Source organism: Nelusetta ayraudi, unplaced genomic scaffold (genome assembly GCF_046127955.1).
Source record: "Nelusetta ayraudi isolate G7.1 ecotype Tasmania unplaced genomic scaffold, CSIRO-AGI_Nayr_v1 ptg000136l, whole genome shotgun sequence".
Taxonomy (NCBI): Eukaryota; Metazoa; Chordata; class Actinopteri; order Tetraodontiformes; family Monacanthidae; genus Nelusetta; species Nelusetta ayraudi.
In genome coordinates, this window is record NW_027466186.1 from 2,931,020 (window position 1) to 2,954,721 (window position 23,702).

At 41.7% G+C, this 23,702-nt stretch overlaps 3 protein-coding genes across 3 annotated transcripts; all 3 read left to right on the top strand.

The window, feature by feature from the left end:
- The first annotated feature begins 3,155 nt into the window (after nucleotides 1-3,155).
- gapdhs (glyceraldehyde-3-phosphate dehydrogenase, spermatogenic) lies at nucleotides 3,156-13,904 on the top strand. The gene is made up of 11 exons (XM_076012580.1): nucleotides 3,156-3,253; nucleotides 10,304-10,359; nucleotides 10,585-10,681; nucleotides 10,819-10,925; nucleotides 11,128-11,218; nucleotides 11,312-11,430; nucleotides 11,579-11,660; nucleotides 11,969-12,120; nucleotides 12,249-12,411; nucleotides 13,232-13,329; nucleotides 13,432-13,904. The coding sequence occupies exons 2-11, from the start codon at nucleotides 10,331-10,333 to the stop codon at nucleotides 13,499-13,501; spliced, it is 1,008 nt and encodes a 335-aa protein (XP_075868695.1). The 5' UTR covers nucleotides 3,156-3,253; nucleotides 10,304-10,330; the 3' UTR covers nucleotides 13,502-13,904.
- A 3,536-nt stretch (nucleotides 13,905-17,440) lies between these two features.
- LOC142879490 (macrophage mannose receptor 1-like) lies at nucleotides 17,441-18,666 on the top strand. The gene is made up of 2 exons (XM_076012830.1): nucleotides 17,441-18,072; nucleotides 18,431-18,666. Exons 1-2 carry the CDS (start codon nucleotides 17,515-17,517, stop codon nucleotides 18,620-18,622), a joined length of 750 nt encoding a protein of 249 aa, XP_075868945.1. The 5' UTR covers nucleotides 17,441-17,514; the 3' UTR covers nucleotides 18,623-18,666.
- Nucleotides 18,667-19,070: 404 nt separating this feature from the next.
- Nucleotides 19,071-22,509, top strand: tmem147 (transmembrane protein 147). Its single transcript, XM_076012774.1, has 8 exons — nucleotides 19,071-19,214; nucleotides 19,579-19,681; nucleotides 20,064-20,133; nucleotides 20,221-20,286; nucleotides 20,372-20,508; nucleotides 20,663-20,747; nucleotides 20,929-21,050; nucleotides 21,746-22,509. Exons 2-8 carry the CDS (start codon nucleotides 19,605-19,607, stop codon nucleotides 21,864-21,866), a joined length of 678 nt encoding a protein of 225 aa, XP_075868889.1. The 5' UTR covers nucleotides 19,071-19,214; nucleotides 19,579-19,604; the 3' UTR covers nucleotides 21,867-22,509.
- The last annotated feature ends 1,193 nt before the right edge of the window (nucleotides 22,510-23,702 follow it).

Consider the following 23,702-nt stretch of genomic DNA (forward strand, 5'->3'; position numbering starts at 1 on the left):
TAATTCAATGGACCCCAGCTAAAACCTTCTGGAAGCTGTGCGTGTAATTTACAGTGCGAAGTATGTTGACACTCAGCAGCATTGGTGGCATCAATTAAAGGACAGGGAAGCTGGAACTCAATTTAAAGGGAGCGCAACATCTCGGCAATGATTTATCTTGCAAATTGATTGCTTTTATTTTGACACCAGGATGACGATGTCCGCTATTTGGAAGCAGTGTAGAGCACCAAACACTTAAATAGAGTAAAGAAGAGGCTGCGCGGGGGGAAGAGAGAGGCTGTGGCTGTGTCTCAATTCAGGGTCTGCATCCTTCGAAGCATGCATTTGAAAAGAAGTTGCGTCATAGCACTGCGCAAAGGGAGGACGCTCCAAATGCGCCCTCGAAAAATGCGGCCTACTTTTAGCCGCATTACTTTTGGTTAGGTTGATGCTATAAAAACGTCACTGACGGGATTGGCCAGCAGGAGGGAACGGCGGTGACAGAACCAGGAAATACGCCGAAGGCTAGACCATCCCGTGTGGTTACCTGGGAGGCGGGTTTTGGTTTGTCCTTCTCGGCCGGGTCCTTCGGAGAACGCTTCCTTCAGAGGGAGGACGCTTCGTTCGAAGGATGCGGACCCTGAATTGAGACACAGCACCAGGCTGTCTCAATTCAGTGTCTCAATGCCACTAATTTCAGCTGACTTCCTAGGATCCCATGATGCTTTGCAGCAGCACGCAAAGCATCCTGGGATTACAGAAGGACGCGAAGGATAGGAGCGGTGTATCCTTGGAATCGGCTAAAAGTAGGCCGCATTTTCAAGGGCGCATTTGGAGCGTCCTTTGGACTTTTGGGAATTGGAACAAGCTTTCGCGCAGTGCTATGACGCAACTTCCTTCCAAATGCATGCTTCGAAGGATGCAGACCCTGAATTGAGACACAGCCATAGCCAGAAGACAGACAAGCAATTTAAAGACTCTACTGGTCAAGGGCTTTCCTTTGTGCCATAGTAACTTTTCTTTGATGTTGTCAACAATAGCGAGTGGATTTTAGCATTCTTTTGTATGACGAAGTGCACTCGCGTTTGTTATTGTGTTTGTAGCGTTATCCTACTGTAGCCTATTGTCACCTGCACACCTGAGTTACGTGAATGTTGATTTGCGTTGCTGGGGAAGCTTCTGTTTTGTTATTTTAAAAGCTGTGATCAATTATAACCAAATTTTGTAAATTAAATGGCGATATGAATTTTAATAATTATATTTATTGATGAATTTTATATGAACTTTAACAGTAGCTAATTATCATTATTAATTAGTATTAATTATTGTTGTTCGTAAGAAGTACTCATTGAAATATTTATTTTGTATTCTAGTTTTCACAGTGTTCAATGGTGCTCCATTGCGCTGTTTAATAAAGTCACCTTTTGACCTCAGTACGGAGCGTGGACCTACTGATTGGCCAGCGGTAGTTACACCCGGTAAAACGAGGCGGTTACCCTCTATGTCCAGTAGATGGTGCCATGACTTAACATCTATAAACGTGTGGACGTTTGGAACGAAATCACCAATAACGCTAAAACATAAATTTACTTTATTGGTTGGTTTAACTTTGCCGGAAATTGTTTAAAAACCAAACGTTTATCATTTTTTTCACACGCACACCACTTTTCAAATTGTAAAGCAAATGCCAAGAAAAAAAAACGATCTATGTGTGCAGTGAGGAAATGGCGCTGATATTCAACACATTCGGCGCATGTGAGACAAAATGCATCGTGGAGTTTCTAGAGGGTTGGTAATCTGTAAGATCGGGTCTGTGAAACGTCTGTTTGCCGAGCACAGCGGAAATACCAGCGAAGACACCAGCGATGACGACGAAATGTGGGGTGTCATGCGCGGTGAGTACAAGTCAACAGGCGTGGTCTCCATTGCAGGGATTTCCCTCGCAGTGCTACGCATCAACCCTCACGTAGCCCGATTCCCAGACCGACACATGCGCTGAAGAGAGGACGAGAGAGCAAAAAAGAAAATATGTGTGTGTGTGTGTGTGTGTGTGTTTTAATATATATATTAATATATACATACATACATACATACATACATACATATATATTTGAAAGACTGCTAGACTAGCCTTTCAAATTGAACTCTATTGTTGCATTTTTTTCATTGTATGAAAAAAAAAACAAGCATCTATTCTAGCTGAAAAATAATTGTCTTGCATTTTGTACGTATCTTTTAATCCTAAACACACACATTCGTATATGTGTGTGTATTCAGATCTTCAGCCTGAACAGATAATTTTTTTCATATCCCTGTATATACACACACATGCATGTATACATATATATGTATATATATATATGTGTGTATATATATATATATATATATATATATATATATATATATATATATATATATATATATATATATATATATATATATATATATATATATATATATACGTATATACGTACGTATGTATACAAATATCTGTAAATATGAAAAAATGTACAGTTAACCCTGAAAATCTGAATACACACACGCATGATGCAAGACAATTTTCGGACAAAACCAATGCCTTTTTTTTTTTTCTCCATACAATGGAATATGCAACAATAGAGTTCCACAAGGCTGGTTTAGCATCAGAAAGGGTCCCCCTGAAATGTTGTCGTGACATGTGAGTTTCATGACTTCTTACATAACATTGCAGCATCCATCCATACGTCACACACCATGAATCCATGGGCCATGTTGTCCTTTACGTTCCAGTGCACATGGGGAGGCCGCAAAGGCACGGGGAGTGATCAGCCTAACAATTAGGCCAACTTCAGACCTGACAGTGTGCTCGATTGGAATCCACGTGGTTTCAGCAATGCAATGTTTGTCACAAATTAAAGTCATGTGTACTGTATAGTACTTGTATTACTGCATTGCATTTTATACACGTGACCAGTGATGGGGGTGAAAAATGCTTCATCACTCCTCACCACTCTAGTCTTTTTGGAATACACACACACACACACACACACACACACACACACACACACACACACACACACACACACACACACACCATTTCATCCTTTCAGCGAATAGCTTCGGCAGTCTTTGGGAGACCGTGACCAGTCCCCCGTCCAGAATGGATCCCAGCATCAGCTGATGACGTCACCTCGTCGCCAGGACAACGCACTGCCCCTTCAGCATGTGCCCCATATAAAGGCGGTAGGCGGCAGGGCGGGTTGCGCACACAGACCGAAGCAGCATCTGCCGTGAGGTAAGCCCCCACTAAAGACGCACCTTGAAACGAGCACAAGTCCTTCAAACGGCTACAAAAGAGGGAACGCGTGGACATCGAATTAGAAGATGCGAAACACGCGGGTGTTGGGCCTACAATATTTAGCACATCTCGTATTCGCGTATCAATCCGCGACAAGTCGCTTCGTTTGGGGTTGAAACTGTCACGTTGAGGTGCCTAAATCCGGGATTAAAACACAAATTATCTGTTTGGTGGAAGAACTCGTCACGTTAGAACACTGGCTATATGAAAAGAGTACGACGCCCGGCATGCGGAAGTTCCTGCCTGATGTGTAAAATAAAAAAAGAAAAAATAAAAGTACATTTTGAAATCGGACTCGTTAAATTTGAACAGGCCGGCTGGGCATGTATCAAACGTGTTGTTAAAAGTGCCTTGGACCGACGGCTAGAAGGAAGGGAGGTACGAGACGAAAGCTTCGTGTGCTCCTGCGCGTCCTAAGCACACATTTTGGCTGGATGAACGTTGCAACGACACAGGAAGAGACCATGGAAGTGGATGCGGCCACGGCCCTGCATTCTGGGGGAAGCCTGTCTGCTTCGTTGTGTAATGTCCTTTTGCCTGAGTCGTTTATTGCATCACTCTTCTAAGACCTAAATCCAATTAAGATGGAAAATACGCGGTTGGATAAACGATTAACGCGAAGGCGCACGATAAACAAAAACACCGTAAACGCGTCGCAATCAAGGCTCGATTCATTCACTCATTCATTTCCAGGCTGGCTTCTTCTTCTTCTTTTTTTTTTTTTTTTTTTTTTTACTGACGCAGTGGGTAACGTGACATTGGCGGATCCCGTTGCTGCATCTTTGCGGAAGTGGATCAGCCTCCATGTTACGTAACGGCGTTTCTTAAGCGTGAATTGCAGCGTTTTTACGACAATATCGTTAAAAACCGAAATCTTTCCCAATCGATGCGCGTTGCTGCAAAACTTGAACGCCAAGGACCGTTGATACTGAGCTACGTCACCGCAGTGAAGCTGGTAGCTCGGGCGATTGTAGTGTATGTGTTAGTACGCATGCGGAAGAGCATCTACGTGCCTCCCGTGTTCCTCACCATGAAGCCCGTCGCTGTTGCGTAATGACATGTCGCGGATGAAGTGTACTGTCGACATGGTACGAAGTGGGAATTGGCGATGCGGGAACGACATAAAAGGAGGGCCGCGGTTCGCGTTCGATGCAGTGCTTTTGAAGGACGCAGGGTCTGAGTCGTGTTGCATAATTTTGCCGCATTTGACTCCAGAGCCGACAGACCTGTTGGTGCAGATTGGATTGAAGGGGGGGAGACGTTTAAACACGTATCCACTTTACAGTGACGACTGCTCTAAGTACAGTCCAAAACGTATCTGTATACATCAAAGTAGGGGGTGATCAAAAAAAAGTGTTTTTTTCCCCCTCGCCATAGACACCTCGCACCTGCTTTTATTTTTTACAAAAATTAAAACGGAGCAGTCTTATAAGTGTGTTCTGATGAATACAGCAACTGAATTATATTGTGTTATCGACTGTGGTTGTGACCGTTCCCCTTGTACTGTAAGTACTTGCGGGCGTGTCAGATGTAGCCATTAGGGCCTTGTCTATCACTTCAAGGTCACACTGCAGCTGATGAAGGCCTGGCGTCTCTGTAGTGATGCTGCGCTGCTGGTGATCTAAATTTACAGCGGCTATATTTGGCCGCAGATGCAGTAGGCCACACTCACACAGACAGCTCACAGAAAGAATCTTAATTGAAAGATGCAGCAATGGCATGAAAGTATCCTGCTGCACCTGTTGCAGTCCGTGTCCCCAGTTTCCTCATTATAATCCTGTACCATATTTTGTTTTATAAAGTGTTAATAGCTTAACGTACAGTCTCCATTGGTTGCTCTCTGCACCTTTATTATAAAGCGGCCATCTTGCCTTGGAGGTCTGCATGAGAGGAGTCTGGTGACTCAGCACGTTTTGCCAAGTCATTATCGTGTTTGACATACAGGTCTCCGCTTGCAGAAAGAGTGTTTTACATAGAGGTGGGACATTAACTGAAATAAAACTGCAGACTGGGAGATGGCGATCGCCTGTCTGGCGTATTAAAGAAAGTAGGAACATCTGCCATGCAACTGCTGAATAATTCATGGCAGCCAGTTTAAATGTGTGATCATGTGTGTCGGCTTGCAGTTTGGTCCCGTGCCTAAATTGCAGTCTTTATACACAACTAAATATCAGAACATACACCTTTTTGCAGTATTCAAATTAAAGAATGTGTAATAAAAATCATTATGAGCACAGTGGACCTGACAGTAAGAGGTCATGCCCGCTGTGCAGGACACAGTCTCTGCCATCGTGTGGCATGTGTGGTACAGTTGATGTGATGGTGTTTGACATTTTAGTGGCAACTTGACAACCTCGAAGTGCCCCAAGCCGTAAACATAATAGGGGAAATGTTTTGGAAAACGTAAAAGAAAGGAACTTGCAAAGAAATACTGACTCCTCTTTAGTATTTTGTGGCCTATACTTTCCTATTAATCAGTCCCTAATTCATTTGATATGTATACCAGCAGAAAATATTTCCTTTTTGCATAGCCCTTCTGGCCTCAGGCCAATCAGCATACTGTGGTGGAAAAATACAGGGGAGACAGAGGGTTGGGCATTGGAGAAGGGCCTTAAATAAGCAGGATAGAAGGTTGGCAGAGGATAATTTTTGTGTGTGCAAGTAAGGCAGTAATGGCACCATGGATAAATGAATGTGTTCTCTCTGTTGCAAAAGAAAATTTCCACCTTGCATTGAGAAATGTACAAAATATAGTTTAAAACATGTACCAGCAGTTTGCAGCATATACCAAAAACATATGTGTGCTGTTCCCAGGTTGTGCTTTTATTGTCACATTTTGTGTATGATTAGTAATACGGCTTCTCAGTTTTTCAGGCTGTGCCAAGTATGGGTTAGCCAGAGTCCACTTGGAGTGATGTCTGTGTTTGTCCGGTGAAGTTCTGGATCAACATCGGAGGAGACAATGGCAGCAGTGAAACGCTGTGTCACGTCCCGTCTGTCGCCTCTCTGTTTATCCAGGCGGCCTGTTGTCTTTGGGGCTTTTCTAGTGGGACGCTTATGAATCATCCCTCCCCGCTTGGTGCACGCTAGTACCCATAAGCATGGTGACCCTGTTAGCGGACTCCAGTAAATTTTGAAAATGGGTCGCTGCTCAGGGGGAGGGCAGGGTTATGCTAAACGAGGGGGACTGCACAGACAAAGGACAGCCAGGGACAGAAGCGTGGGGAGAACGAGTGAGCTGGGGGCTGAATTCAAAACGTTTGTCTGGGTTGAGGTAGGAGGAGGGGGGGGCCTACAAAGCTACACACTCTAATCATGAGCAGGTGGATGAAAAATAATTCACCACGCTGAGGGATGTTGAGAATAAGTTGTCTTGTGTGTGGAGTGTCTTGAGTTGGAGGCCTAAAGAAGGAAGGAAGAAGAAGGAATGAAACGCATGAGAGCTGCTCCACTTGTCTGCCTGAGACGTATTATGAGATGGTTGCATCTTGGCTACAAAGTAGGGATGCAAATTATTATCGATTAATTCATTAATCGGTAGTTGACTGACCTTATCGATTCAGTTCATTGACAAGCGGCGGTTTTTCCTGAGAACCCAAATTTCACAATGAAAAATGTGCAAGGAACATATTATTCAATCCTTAAATAATGTTTAGGGTCCAATGTGACCCATTTCTACATTAAAGAACAGTAAAAACACCCTAAACATTTATCCTCTGACTTTAAGTTGACTTCTAATGGGTCACATTTGAACTTTAAAGAAAAAAACCTGTGTACCCGTGCAAAAAATGTTCAATTAATTGTGACTAATTTAATTTAATCAATGAAATTCTTAATTGACAATTAATCAATTAATTGTTAACATCCCTACTACAAAGGGTTGAGTAAATGGTTCAACGTACTCACACGGTGCTGCTGATAAACATGATTCAACACTTATGAGACGGGGAGGGAAAAAAAAGAAAACATGTCAATATCTGCCTACCCACACTTTTTTTCTCCCCTAGAACACAAGACCAATAATTCAATCGTTAAACTAGACCAGAAAACCTTTCCACAGTTCGCGTCCCGGGAGGCGGCTTTGCCTCCTACAATTTGATTAGTGCAAAGAGATTGGAAGCTGCTTGCCAACAGCGTGTAAACTCTCTGCCCTGCACAATGCCGCCTCTGTTTGCCCGAGTGTGGCTGCGATCGCTTGTAGCCACATCAGAGCTGATTAATCTGTCATAATAAGAGTGAAGGTGAAGTACAAATATGAGGAGGTCGGCTGGTTGTAGATTGAGATGAGTCAGTTAGTTTCCCCCTCTGAATTGTGTCCATTGGGTGGCTCACACTTAAAGCAGTAGTTTAACTCGTGTTGGGGGTTTTCAAGGAGGAAGGAAATTTGCATTTGAGAACAAAGTTTAAAGAAGTACGAGTGATTACAACAAATTCACATTGTTGCTCTCCGTCCCTACCCTCCCTCTGTCTTTCCTTCTTCCCCTCCTCTCCTTTGGTGACCTTGTATTGAACACGAGCAAAATGACTCAAAATGGCTGCCCGGCTCGACTCACACGAAGTACAGACAAATAGGACAAAGCTTAAGTGGGACAAAAACCTGTGTGCCTCCATCCATCCATTGCATTATTCTTGGGAAATGTGGTTTTGGAAACTTAACAAAAAAAAGATCAATACGAAATAACAGAACAGCAACAAGTGAATAAATCTGGGCCATTAAGATCCATGTTTATTAGTAAAGTCTGCAGAAATTATTTCCCTAATCTTAACACAACCTTGGTCTATTTAAAGTGCACTCGCAATGCATTTCACCAGATCAACTGTTTGCCTTAATGCTGACACAAACCTGTTTGCAAATAGACACATACACGCAGGTGCATACACGCAGGCGCATACACACAGGCGCATACACGCAGGCGCATACACGCAGGCGCATACATACAGGCGCATACACGCAGGCACATACACACAGGCGCATACACACCAAACAGATTAGCAGATTACAGTCGTCTAAAACGACAACCAACCAGTCTCAAGGACAATGCCTCCCTTCCTCTTCCTATACTCGCCACACACAACTACACATAGTAGCGGTGTTGTAATTACTAGAGAGTGGTGTTGTATTTGCTAATTCTACTTCATGTTATCATCAATGTGCTGGGTGTTCTTAGTCCCATGTTACACCCACACTTGGTAGAACAGAGCAGCCGTGCCTCATTTATTATCCAGCAAACTCTTTAGATCTTCATTTTTAGCCCTTTGTTTACAACTTGATGCTAGAACTGAGGCTTTGTTGTCCCCTTCACATGTTGCAATGCCCCAAATATGGGAGAGTATTTGAGGTATTTGTTTCCTTTTATGACATCACAATGGGTTGGCAGTACGTTAGAAGGCATTTTCAAAACCATCTGTCCAGATTCTAATGAGTACACATTTTTCTATGGATTGTTCAAAGACCAAACTGCTGTTCAAAGCAAAGTTAATTCATTGAGAATTAAGGCGGAATGATTTCTCTGTATATCCACACTTTTTCAACATCGACAAAAGATGTTCACACACCAGTGACTGTTCCAATTCACACTGACTGATTAATATTTGTAAGAATCGGGGGGTTAATAATTAATCGATTAGCGATTAAATTAGTCACAATTAATTGAAAATTGGTCACATTCGACCCTCAACATTATTTAAAGGTTAAATAATGTTAATAATGTGCGCTTTTTTCATTGTGACATTTAGGTTCTCAAGAAAAATTGTTAATCAATAAGGTCAATCAACTAATGATTAATGAATTAATCGATAATTTGCATCCCTAATAAGAATGTTGTTCTTAATCACTGCTTTACTCATTGATTTAGTTTAATATGAATTTCGTACCAGAATAGGTCAAAACTTGAGCTCTGGAAATGGCGCGCAGATGGGAGGTTGCATAGTTGAGTAAAAGCCAAGTTTCCTTGGCAGACAAGTCTCTGCTGTGCATGTCTTTCTCACCGCCCTCTCGATCCCATTGTTTTCTAAACACGTCTCGCCACGACAACCGGATCCTGGTCCGGCCCCACAATTGCTTAAAAGTCGCCTGACAGCCCATATTTATTCCCCCTGCACCTGACAACAAACACAATTGTACCCTTTTTTTAAGGTCCCTACGCTACACAAAAACACTGCACCCTCGTAGTGCTTTTCACCCTCCAGTGTCAGCAAACAGCAGCACCTTTTTATTGTGCTGGACGGCTTCTGCTGCTGGGTTTTTTTCCGTGTTCAATGAGCAGAGTTACAAAAAATACATTACGGAACAGATACAAAAAAAACAAATCAATATATTTTATGGGGAGATATCTTAACACAGGAGCTTTCCTGATGCCATCAACGTGTGCATTCCTCTGTGAGCACAAACACAAACTTTGGGCTTGTAGGAAAGCAGGTATGGGGCATGAATGAAAGGGTGTTACCTAGCCAACCATCAAGACATGCATGTACTTGTTTCTTTTATTTGCTCTGAGAGTGTTCTGGTCCTTGTACAGGCTTTAAAAAAAAAAAATCCTGATGCATTTTCCCCCCAAACCAAAAAATGAGGGCAGTTAACAACCCACATGGAAAAAGCAGGTGGCATTTAAACAAGAGACCATAACAATCTTACCAATTAACATTCTGATTTTCACAATTGCAAAGAATTAATTTAAACATTGTGCATTTAAAAAGCACTTGATTATTGCAGGTATTCAAAGCACTGGATTTAACTGCTGTTACACTGAATTCTTGGTCTTCTGCAAAGTTGCCACCTCGTATAGTTACCTAGAATTGCCACTAGATGTCAGCAGAGATTCAAATATGCAGTTTTAGAACCTTTCACATGCAATGAAGCAACATATTGCAACTGATTTTAATGCTATATTGATTGTATGTTATTTAACAATGTCCAAAAAATAAATGTCTGTGACTGTTGGAGATATACACAGCATCTAAAAAAAGCTTTCTTTTCTTGGCAATCAGGTAACTACCCCCCAAGCAACAGAAACCATGTCAGATCTCAGTGTTGGAATTAACGGGTGAGTTATTGACCTTTTATTAATTTGTTATGCCTAATGTCAGTGGACCAAGAGAAGGCCGAGAGACGACACCAAAGAAGTGTTGGTCAGGAACTGTGTGCGTTGATGAGTTGTCTGGTTTACTGATAGATCTGTAGGAAGTCTCAATAGTGGTGCCTTCTCAAAGAGGTTTTCCACTTTTCCCAGTGCAACCTTTATTCATCTCTCTCTCTCTTCCTCCCACAGCTTCGGTCGTATTGGCCGTCTGGTCCTGAGGGCTTGCCTTGAGAAAGGCATCAAGGTGGTCGCCATCAATGACCCCTTCATTGAGCTTTCGTACATGGTGAGAAAACGGATTGAGATTATTTCAGATTTGTTTTTAATCCTGGATTGTTTGGTGCGTTGTTTTTGTTTTGTTTTGTTTTTTCTTAATGAAATAAACTTTGGCTATCTTTTTAATACTGCTGTATTGCTTTCCAGGTCTACATGTTCAAATATGATTCCACCCACGGCCGTTACAAAGGTGACGTCTCCATGAAGGATGACAAACTCATCGTCGACGGCAATGCCATCAACGTCTACCAGTGGTGAGTGACGATGCCTCCTGCCTCAATACTGCATATTGCTCATCCATTTAGCGCTTCGCCTCAGAGAGCAAGAGTTCAAAATTGTTGCGCCAACATTTGTCCATTTTTGAATCTACCTCTAGAACTGCCACATAGACACCCTAAGTGGATACCGTAGGATGTTTTTTATTTAATTATTCTCCTGCTGTGTCTTTCCCACTAGCATGAAGCCAGCAGAAATCCCCTGGGGCAGTGCTGGAGCCAAGTATGTTGTGGAGTCCACTGGAGTTTTCCTCAGTTTGGAGAAAGCCAATGTAAGTATCCCTCCACAAGCAGTGACTAGCAATGGGCTGTTTTCTTTTTCTCACATGAACTTTTATTTCTCTCTGCCTCTTGTCAAATCACAGTTGCACCTGCAGGGCGGCGCTCAGCGCGTCGTTGTGTCCGCTCCTTCACCCGATGCCCCAATGTTTGTCATGGGAGTCAACGAGGACAAATACGACCCCTCCTCCATGACCATCGTCAGGTAACATGAAATCGCCTTCATACATTCACACTGAATTTATTTTTGTTTTTTGTTGTTGTTTTTTGTCCCTCAATTGCAAGGAAAATTTTCAAATAAGATGAAGAGAGCTGTGGATGCTGACTAATTTTCTCTGTCTTTGTGCTGTCAGCAATGCCTCCTGCACCACCAACTGCCTGGCTCCTCTGGCCAAAGTCATCCACGACAACTTCGGCATTGAGGAGGCTCTTATGGTGAGTCACAGTAACTCTGAACGCACGCATCCAGTAACATCCCAAATGCAGCACCCTTTGAAATGACTTGGCTGCTGTGGATGTTCAGTGTGATGGATAGATACTTTATTTATCCCAAAGGAAATTCAGTTCTCAGCTGCACAGTCAGTCATCAGCAATCAGTTCATAAAAAGTGCATAAAGAGTCAAATAATAATTAAAATGAAGAAGTAAAATAATGGTGAAGATTTGAGGAAAAGTGCAAAGTGCATGAATGCGCATACACGTGTGGGACATCACTCACATGCGGTGTGACGGCCTCTTCCGCAGACTACAGTCCACGCGTACACGGCCACCCAGAAGACAGTGGACGGCCCCAGTGCCAAGGCCTGGCGCGACGGCCGCTGTGCCCACCAGAACATCATCCCCGCCTCCACAGGTGCTGCCAAGGCTGTGGGCAAAGTCATCCCCGAGCTCAACGGGTAAGGACGAACTCACAGATGATGAGCGGAATCTTCACGCAGGTTGCGGTTAAGAGGTTGAGATGAAACACTGAAGAAAACAAGATGACGTTGAAACATCGCTCTGTCCCTCTCTTTGATTTGTGCAGTAAGCTGACCGGCATGGCGTTCAGGGTGCCAGTCGCTGACGTGTCAGTGGTCGACCTGACGTGCCGTCTGTCCAAGCCTGCGTCTTACGCTGAAATCAAGAAGGCCGTCAAGAAGGCCGCGGAAGGACCAATGAAGGGATTCCTGGGATACACCGAGGATCAGGTAACGTCAGCACTCGTTTTGTATACATGGTCATGTAAAATGTTAAAAGCTATTACAAATAGCTGAATGAAAATTGTACCTTATGTTGGGTCTACGCTGATGTCAAAAAGCATTTGAAGGGATTTTTGGGGTTTTTTTCCCCCTCTTTTTATTCGGTCATAATTGTATGCATACACATACAAATAAATAGATGACAAAGGACATAGCGACAACAAAATTATATTGACTGAAAAGGTGTAAGCTGAAGCTTATGTTACCTACCCTTTTAACATAACATGTAAGCAGCTCATTTTTAATAGTCCATACATGAACTATTATCTCATTTAACCGAGTACATTAAATTAGTCACAATTAATTGAACATTTTTCACATGGGTAATTAATATCATTATAACAGTGTAGTGGCAGGAAAGAGCAATTCACCTGTAGATACTGTGGTGGTCATAATATACCTAGAACAAGTTGAAATGTGACCCATTAGAAGTCAACTTAAAGTCAGAGGATAAATGTTGAGGGTGTTTTTACTGTTCTCTAATGTAAAAATAGGTCACATTGGACCCTCAACATTATTTAAGGGTTAAATAATGTGTTGGCCTCATTTTTGATTAAATACAAGTGCTACACTTACACATTTTTCATTGTGAAATTTTGGTTCTCAGGAAAAATCCCTGCTAATAAATTAATCGATCGATCGGTCATCGGTCAATCAACTAACAATTAATGAAAGAATCGATAATTTGCATCCCTACTGTGAGGGGATTTTTTTGTTTTGTTTTGTTTTGACTAAAAGTCATGTGTTAAACCTGACTTGTGTCCTACAGGTGGTGTCCTCTGACTTCATCGGTGACACCCACTCCTCCATTTTCGATGCGGGCGCCGGCATCTCCCTCAATGACAACTTTGTCAAGCTGATTTCTTGGTTGGTTTTCAGTCCCTTTTTTTTTTTTACCAGTGCAGTGCCCTCAACAGAGCCCTCAATTTGACACTCATTCACTTTCTGCTTCCCTTTCTCTCTCTCTAGGTATGACAATGAGTATGGCTACAGCCACCGCGTTGCCGACCTGCTGAACTACATGCACTCCAAGGAGTAGACACTTCCTGTCCAACAAGGAAGTCAGGAATGGGACCAGCCCAATCACCCCTCCCTCTTCCTTCTCTTTTACACACATTCCCAACTCATAGCCCTGTCATAGCATCACAGCCCTTAACCTAGCTCTACTACAGTATATGTAGGCAGCGGCAACAGTGTGTTCGAGTGTTCTCAGTTTATCTGTTTTTCTTTAACTACAAGAAGATCGGTTGGTGACAGTATTTGTGTCTGTGTGCCCCCTCTCCAACTCCCACTGTCACTATAGATGTGTCATTATGGCTCAGTACTATGGTAACTGCTGTATCCATCTCCCTGTTGGTGTGTTCTCAAGGCTTAATAGCAGTGGAAGTAAGAAACCGAGAGGCAGGACTACTAAAGAGAAAATAAAGGTTCAAAAAAATTAAGTCTGTCTGATGTGGTGTTTCATGTTTACAGGCCTTGCAAGGGAATTGTCTCCCTGTGGTTAAGAGTTACAAGACTTTAGTAGCCTATAGTCAAAGATCTATAACATCATTTATTAGCTCACTTTTGTGAGCAGTATTGAATGTGGTGCCAACGTATCTGTTGTATCTGTATGATTTTTAGACACAATGTGTTATTTAGGACAGAATGTTTGAGTTGTTCATGACAGATTTTTGGAATTGGAGCATTTATTTAGAGCATTTATTTATGCAGCTTGTATGGCCTTAAAACAAATGTCGGTAAATGAAATTCCAAGCCAAATGTATGCATTGTGTGACGCCATGTGTAGGGCCTGAGCAGAAACATGTCATGGAGAGAAGCCTCTACTCCCAAGAAGACAACTGACCTAACAAATATTTTACAACTACAATTAACAGAAAAAAAGGAAAGAAAAAAAGTGATAAACTAAATGTGCCATTCAGACTGATGTAAGAAGCAAGAGATTAACTGAGAATTTCTCTTGGAGGTGAGTAAAGTGTCTACCAATCTAGCACTGTGAACCCTGCACTTAGGATTCATTGAGGTGCACACAGGGCAAATCACCGTTCACCACAGGGCTACCAGATAAATATGCCTCTAGCTTCCACCTGTCTGAGGCGGCCTGCTACCCGCTGGAGCTCCAAACCACATCCACCAATCACAGCTGAGCTTGAAAGTCATGCCACCAATGGAACACGAGCCTTGGCACAGACCTATTTGCATTGGGACGATGGAAAACAACGGTCAAAAAGACAACGGAACAAAAGAAACCGCTGCTACGGATGTGAAACCGTTGAAGAGAACGACATCAGACAAATAATTTTACTTTGTCAGTCATGCATAATTTAAGTATCATATGTAACTTTTATGATAGCATGATGCGGAAGCTAGTTTATGAAACAACCTTTGCCTTACTATACTTATTCGCAAAAGGTGACGAGTGAAGAGGAGATGAAAAAAAACAGCATTTTTTTTTTTTAGGGAAAATTACAAAACCTCATTTGATTTCCGTCAGTGGTCTAGATAGGGTTGCCAACCCTCCCGTAAAATACGCGATTGTATATTTGGCAACTAAAAGACCTGTCCCGAAATGAACTGATACGGGACGCACTTCACTTTGTCCCGTATATTTCACCGCCCCCGCCGTCGACAGATTTAAGAGATCTCCAACCCACGAGATGTCCCAGATTTGAAACTCTAGGAGGTGGCAACCCTAGGCGCGTTAGAGCCACCAGGTGCCCATTTGCAGTACTACAAGAAGACTCGAACCGCAAACTGCTTCCTAATATAGAATATTTTTTTTTACTGCCTTTTCCTTCCTCGGCCAAGCGCCTGCCTCCGTGAAGAACGCCGAGGCAAGAAGTGCCACCTGCTGTTCTGCTGAGTGTATTGCAGTAGGTTAAACAGAGTTCAGTCAAACTAGACGTTAACTTAAATAAAAAAAAATAAAAATAAAAATAGGGATTATAGTTTTCATATTTTCATTCATTTCAATAGATTTTCAGGCCACCTTCTCCACAACACAAGTCTTTTTACTTTCAGGTTCTACCTTTCAGTTTTCCATCCCAATTTCACCCCTATTTTCTGAAGGCCTGAGGCTGTCTGTGATACGTAGTGGAAAACATCTCATACGACACTTCCATTTGAGAAATGATTACTGTCTTTCAATTGATTCAACCGTTGTTGCTCTTTTTCTCCAGCGTCATGGGTCAGTGTCTTGTTTCTTTTCTTGCCAATCAGGTAACTTCCCCCCTTAGCAACAGAAACCATGTCAGATCTATGTGTTGGAATGAGTGGGTGGGTTATTGAAATTTTTTTGGTTATTGCATAAGAATACTCTCCCCAAAATAAAGATATGGGAAAACAGAAAACCATCTGAATTTCCTCTCTGAGCATCTGCTATGCCTCTTCCATTATTAATTAATCTAAATTCACAAACTCAAAGCCAGCATCAACCGGTCGCAAAGCAAAGGTGCTTTGAATGCTCCGAATGACCACTCCAAGCCAATCAAAGCTGTGGTAACTGTTCCGACTTTTTCTCCTTAAAACCCCAAAAGTCTGAGCAACCTTGATACTGAAGTTCTGGATCCAACCTCTAACACAGACAGCAGAGGAGCAACCGAGACCCAAGATCTCCAACAACTGGCACCTGCACCCGATTTGCAGGATGTCAACTCAATTAAGTCTCCTAACTAAAATTGAATGGGATCAAATGGGACTATTTGCCTACAACCTGATTTGCCCATTCAAGCATGGAAACTGGACAGTTTTGAATACACAAAATTTGAATTTAGCCCTTGGATGCAGAAGAACAGGTGGACTGCATTTGGGTCCACTTTTGTATATGTATATCTTTCATTGCTTTGACCTTGTCGTGTGTAAAAAGTCATCCCTGTGCAACTCAAAATGTCACTTCTTAGCTTGCAATTCAAACAAAAAGAAAAGAAAAGAAACATGATGAAAAAAAACACTGCAGATGAAAATGAATTTAAAATGACACTCAGATACAGTACTGTGAGGCCGTGGCTAGTACTGTCGCTTCACATAAAGAAAGTCCATTCCTTTTTGAAGCTTTATGCGTGTCATTTACATGCACACGTCAAAACTCAACCAGGAGTCCAGGTTAAACAAAAATAGGTGGATTGCAATCTGAAGCAGCAGATGATTTATTTGTGGCAGAACACAACACACACACACACACACACACACACACACACACACACACACACACACACACACACACACACACACACACACACACACACACACAAAGGAAGAAGGGCTGACAAAGACAAGACAAGAACTGGCAAATTAAGACCTTAAAAAAAACCTTAGATATTACAAAGAGAGCTCACAAAAGGGCATTGTCAATAAAGTTTTTAAACAAATAAACTTGGACTGAAATAAACTAATTTCAATAGTAAAACTACGTTCCTTATCAACTGGATTGGGCAGGACATGTGCATGTGGGAGTGGCCAGGAATATATAAGAACAAATGGGGGGCTTGGTAACACAATGTGACCTGACTTAGAGCAGAGACTGTTCTATCTCCAGGTAGCTGCAGAAAGAGTCATGGAGAAGAAGAGCGACTCTTTCCTTTTCTTCTCTTCTCTATTGCTGACTGGTCTTTGCATTGATGCAGCGATCATTACACAGATTATTTCCTATCCATCTGTGTCGCTGAACTGGACCGAGGCCAGACACCACTGCAGGAGTAAACATGTTGACTTGATCACTTTACGGTCAAAGAATCATGTCAAGGTGCTTCAGGAATTGGTGAAAGATGAGGGACGATATTTTTGGATCGGTCTTTTCAGAGATCTAAAAAATGACAGAAGCTGGACTTGGATAAATGTGTGAGTAACGTGATAGGAAATTGTCATGTTGATATCAAGATATTACAATTTAATTGTTGATTAAAAAAAAAAAAAAAAAAACTGAGCAAAGGTATACAACACCAGATGTCACCAGTTTTTGTTTTTGTTTTTTACAGAAGCAGAGAGGACAGCGCAGGAATCAGACTCTCAAAAAATAACAAATGGATTGTTGTCTACTCAGCCCATCACTGTACAATGTTGCATGATGATCGAATGTGGCACATTGATGGTTGTTATAAAAATCATCCTTTTTACTGCTCTTCAGGGAATATAATTCAGTACAGTGAAAAACACCTCAGTTGGGACAATGCCTCCGATTACTGTCAGAGTAACAATATGAACCTGATCACTGTCTCAGAAAACAACACAAGTAGCATCAAAAGCAGTGGCTGGATTGGACTGAAACTAATATTGGGTAAGGGGTGGAGCTGGAGTGGAGGCATGAAGTCAGATTACAGAAACTGGGCTGACAAAGAGCCGGCCCTCAACAACTGCGTCTTATATAAAGAAGTCAGTCAGCTCTTTCATGCCAAAGACTGTGCCAGGAAGTATGCTGCTGTTTGCCAGGACGACAACCTGGTGATAGTTAAAGAGAAAAAGACATGGGAGGACGCTCTCAATCACTGCAGGAAAATAGACAGCTCATGTGAGGGGTCCCCAAAGGCCTGCACTTACAAATACAATCTCCTAAGCCTGCAGGACAGTGACTACCAATATGTCAGAGACAGAATCTACAGCGCTACGACAGATGAGGTGAGGAATATTTAGAGCGATGGGAATTCATTTTGATACGTGTGACCAGAGCCACGTCTTAATGTCTTTAAATTTGCTATACTTAGTTGTCATTTATAATGATGCTTATATTTATGTATTCTGTATTTTATACATGTACTTATGTGGTAAGATTTTTTTTTTAAGTAATATGCAATAATATGCCTGCAATTTTATTTTTTCTGTCATTACATTATATACTGAATTCCTGAGTAGATGGCATGCTGTTATAATAAAATTTCATATTTTAATTTTTCAAACTATAATTGTGAACTAACTTTGTAAACGTGTCAATTTTAAATGACTGAATGGTCATGAAAGCCTATGTGGTGTCTCTCAGGTGTGGACAGGCCTACGTTTCCTGGCAGGATCGTGGTGGTGGATGGATGGGCGAAAAGTGACCAACAATGGGCAACTACCCAGCTGTCCGTCCCAGCAGAGGCACTGTGGAACTCTGTCCAAATACGACACAAACAACTGGATCATCCGAGACTGTGCAGAGAAAAGAAACTTTGTCTGCTATGCATTGTAAAGATCAACATTTGTTGAAAATGTTTCGCCTCATTTGAATTTTTGATATTACCATTGGTTGTTTTACGATGTGGTGGGAATGGTGACAAAATACAAAATCACTAAATCTTGTTTCGTGTTATTTATTTATTTTATTTTATTTTCCAACTGCTTCTCCTCCATCCAGGGACGAGATAGGGGGCTGCTGGAGGCTTTCCAGCAGTCATTGAGCAAACGTGGTGTACACTCTGGAATAGTTGCCAGTTTATTCAAGGGTCACATAGAAAGACCAACAGGTCTCTGTTTTGAATAGAATTACAGTTATTATTCTATGGTTTCTACCCTGTATCAAATAACTGGTCACAGTGTCCACTTTTTTCTTTTTCTTTTTTAATAAATAGTTTTCAACATAGATGTCCCATGTCATGCTATACGATGTACATGGTTTTCGTGACGTCCAAGTCGTTTACCTTCCTGCGGAACCAATCTTTTAGTTCCGAGTGAGTTTGTCGGAAGCATTAGGAAGTCGACCCTAGTGCACTTCCTTTTGTCATTCAACGAGAGGCACAGCACGACGTTCTGCCTGTTTATTACAAAACACAAAAAATAAAACAGTAAGTAACGATCATGTACATCTCACTTACAGTTTCTGAAATACGGTTTGAATGATTTTGTGTCGGTTGACAGATGTCGGGTTTTGAATAAGAGGTTAGAATAATCGTCTTGTCTTGCTAGCCAGATGCTAAAGTCTATGTCAACCAGTGGCAAGCTAATTGGCGTGGATATAAACGAAAGACACCTAGTTATACTTTACATGAGACGTACAGTGTCTGATTATTAACAATATTAAGTGTTTAAATTCTAGTTATTTGCATAGGGCTCGAGCATTGTTTAGTTTTATCTCGATGTCTAATTAATTTGCGTTTTCTGTGCGTTAAGTCACTGCGTATCTTATTTTTTGCCTCTTGTTTTCTCCAGGGAGCTGAGTTGTGTGTGCAGCCATCATGACGTTGTTTCATTTCGGAAACTGCTTTGCCCTGGCATACTTCCCATATTTCATAACATACAAGTGCAGCGGGCTGTAAGTTCCTCTTTAAAGTATGCTTCTGTAACATTGGTGATGCATGTCTACACAAACGGTTTGAATTCGGCCTATTTACTACAGCCTGATTGGGTTATAACGTGCAGGGATGTTACTTGGATTGTGCCCCTTTTTTTTTTTTAATCCTGTCTGCCCTGAAAGAACATATGCTCAAATGCTGAGGCCACTGTTAAATAATCTTCTTACCAAGTCTCTGCTTTGTGAGGGGGTCCACATAATCTCCCCAGCACAAACCAGAATGCTGTTGAGTTTGTCGGCACTGCCGCGTTTCCTCAACGACGACTTTGGTGTCAGACAAACCTAACTTTACATTTTAGCAGTTTTACGATTTAACTTTAATTATTTTGTGTTTGATCTACAGTTCAGAATACAATGCATTCTGGAGATGTGTCCAAGCTGGAGCCACCTATCTGTTTGTTCAGCTATGTAAAGTGAGTGCACTTTAAGTCCATGCTTCCATTTGAACGTAGCAGAATGGAGTCTGCAAGCAAGGTTTTCTCACTATTTGTTTCTTTCAGATGCTGTTTCTTGCCACGTTTTTCCCAACATGGGAAGGAGGAGCTGGAGTTTATGACTTTGTGGGGGTAAGGGTCAAATCTTTGCTCGAGCGACGCAGAATTCAAACTTTGAAAACCACGTTGAGGCTGTAGCAAGTTGTTTTTTTTCTAGGAATTCATGAAGGCAACAGTGGACCTGGCTGACCTGTTGGGCCTCCACCTTGTCATGTCTCGCAATGCTGGTAAAGGAGAGTACAAGATCATGGTGGCTGCCATGGGCTGGGCGACGGCAGAGCTTGTGATGTCAAGGTGAAAATAACATTGAGCACTTTTGCATGCACAGCAGTGTTCTGGCATTACCCTGGCTGATGGTGATGTAGCCTGAGTTCTTGCTGAGGGATCCATTTTTGTACATTTATAACACAGATCCTGCCTGTTTGTGCCTTGTCACATGGCTTTTTAGGTGTCTCCCACTGTGGGTAGGGGCCAGAGGAATTGAGTTTGATTGGAAATACATCCAGATGAGCTTTGACTCCAATATTAGTTTGGTAAGTAGCCTTGTTTTTGTTTTGTTTTAATTTAGAATTTAAGAAGATGGATGAAGATGGTTTTTGAAACTTTGGGTTATAAGAACATTCTCCCCGTGTCACTGTGTAGACATGTTTTAACTCTTACATTTGTAGACATGTGGTGTCTCTCTTTTACAAACTATGTTGTGTATCTTTACAGGTCCATTATATTGCAATGGCAGCAGTGGTGTGGATGTTCACGCGGTATGACCTTCCGAAGAGCTTCCGGCTTCCCGTCACTGTGCTGCTGGCTCTCTGTGTCTACAAGGCATTTCTAATGGAGTGAGTCTGACTCTCTAAATGCTATTTTGTCTCCTCAAGTGTCTGGACACCTTGTAGAAATGTTTAAGAGTTGTCTGAAGAAACACGTATCTTTGTTTTCAAAAGCAAATAAGTGACCTCTATTGTTGACCTGAGACTACTCAGGATTTATGTTCTCATGTGGAGTCAAGTCGCATTCATGATTTATTTCATAATCCAGCTTTTGCAACCAGGGATGCAGCTCACAATTTTGGGCCTTATAACAAAAAAAAAAAAAAATATATATATATATCATTTTGTGCTTCCCTTCATAACTTGACTGCCCCCCAATAAATATTCCACCTGAACCCACTGAATAATAGCTTAAGTAAAGCTTTATATCCTCATTGGGAGAAGATGAGGCCACGCTGTACAACATACTACCGAAATACCGAATACCAAAATGTACCAAACAAAGTTTGTTATATCCTAGTGCAGTCACTGTTGCCTCACATGGCTGTGTGCCAAGTTATGCAGGTCGATGCTGTATTGTCAGAGAAAAAAATTGTTCCGCATGAAGGAGACGAGGCGTTGTTCTGACTGACTGGTTCTTTTTTCTGTGTCGTTAGATTAATTCGGCATTCCCAGCTTGAGGTTTCCTGTTTCATGATATTCAGGATTACCAATTATCGCGCTATTATTATTTTAATTCTTGTTTCTCTCTGTTGTGTGTTCAGGTTGTTTGTCCACGTCTTCCTGCTGGGCAGTTGGACAGTGCTGCTGGTGAAAGCTGTTCTGACGGGGGCCATCTCACTCTGCTCGCTGTTTCTCTTCGTCACCCTTGTCCACAGTAACTAGAAAGTCCAACCCCCGGGATCAGCCCTCAAACAGCGCCTTGCTCCTGATCAGGTCGAGGTTATCATAAACCAGAAGACGACTCCTGGCACCATCTGGGTTTCACTAAAGACGGCTGCAAGTTTTGCTTGTCGGACTGGTGTGGAGTAGAAAACTCGCTACGAGCTTACCAGTCCTTCCAGTTAAGTGTCAGTGGCCTGTGGTGAGCTTGAACGAACTCATCTCATTTTTCATCTCAAGAAAAATGTGATATCAGGAGACTTCTGCCTATGGTTGGCTCATGGAAGCTGTTTCGTGGAATTTATGTCCAAACAATCACATTTGATACATTTTTGTCACTGTGAAAAATATTACCTACGTAGTGATTATTATCAATATGTTTGTATTAAAGCAGTAATAGTTCTTTAATGTCTTATTGATTTGCCCCCCCCCCATCCATCAATTTATTTATACACAATTAATATATCAAGTAGTTTGAACCAAACTCTAATATGATTTTCTGGTTTTGTTTTTCTATTACTTTATTTTCATCATTATTATTATTAAGTCTGTTTAGCTTTGCCATCATCCTGTACTGAGGTCCACTCAGCGTCTTAAATCTTAAAGTGTTTTTTTTGGCAATAAAGTTTTTTTTTTTTTTTTTTTGGCTTACTTGGGGTTACTCTGACATTTTATTCATTCATTTATTTATTTAAATAAACACCCATGTTTAAGCGATATAAAGATTATAAAGGAATAGTGTCTACCTGGAAATTTCTACAACAACGTACATCAACAAGGATTTTTGGTTGATTTTTATACTGAAAAAAATAATTCAAGGACTCGCGCTGAAACAGCCTCAGTGTTTGTCTTTATTGTTCTCTCCGATCTCACAGTACTAGCATTACACTTGACAAAGAAACTATCAAAGTGGGCAGGTCCACTGAGAATGCAAGGAATAGTCAAATGGGAGGGGAGTGCAGACAGGTGCAAGGACTACAAATAATGGTCAAGGTAATCTCTGGAGATGCTCCTCACACTGACAAAGAAAGAAGGAGAAACAGATGCCACAGTGAAAAGTAAATGGATTGTTTCCTATCTATCTAGCCAAAACCAAAGAAATTAGTCCAAAGAAAGCAGTATTAAAGTTCTTAATACCAGAAGTGACTAGATTTTATAATTGAAAATCACTTCATGTCAAGAAAAGCTTTCAAAACCCTACATAGCCCTGCAGGAGTGGACTATCCTCCCTCATCTCTGTGGCATTCCTCCAGCGATATCTGTGCCATCTTCTGGGGCCTTTAAGGACAGTTCCATCACGGCTAGAGAGAGACTGCTCGTGGTAGCAGTTTGGCGTGCAAGATGGATGTGCGAGATTTCAGAATGAATCAACAATAAATTGTGCGATGGAATCACTGCAGAACAAGATTAGACAGGATATAGGAGGATTATAGGAGGTTGGGGCTTTTTCAGAAAAGGGAAACCAACCACTGAAAGCACAACATCAGTTTTTCCTAACTTTCCAAAAAAAAAAAAAAAAGTCTAATTCATCATATTTGAGTCATGTGAGGGAAATTTAAATAAAAATGCATTCCAGACAAAATGCACCAGACACAAGGGCTCCTTAATGAATGTCATCACGTCAGCGGTTTCTTACACAAGTGTCTGCTGTCAGGTCTGAGAGCGATCTTTTCCAAATGGAGGCAACAAAGATAATTTAAAAAATCACAAATTTCAACATATCATGCCTTTGCTATTACAGAATCCCACCAAGCCCCCCCTTCCCCATGTCTGCTTCTTCGCTGCTCCCCTCTCTCAGCTGAGGCCTCTGGAATTTGACAAAGCCCTCCATTATTGAGG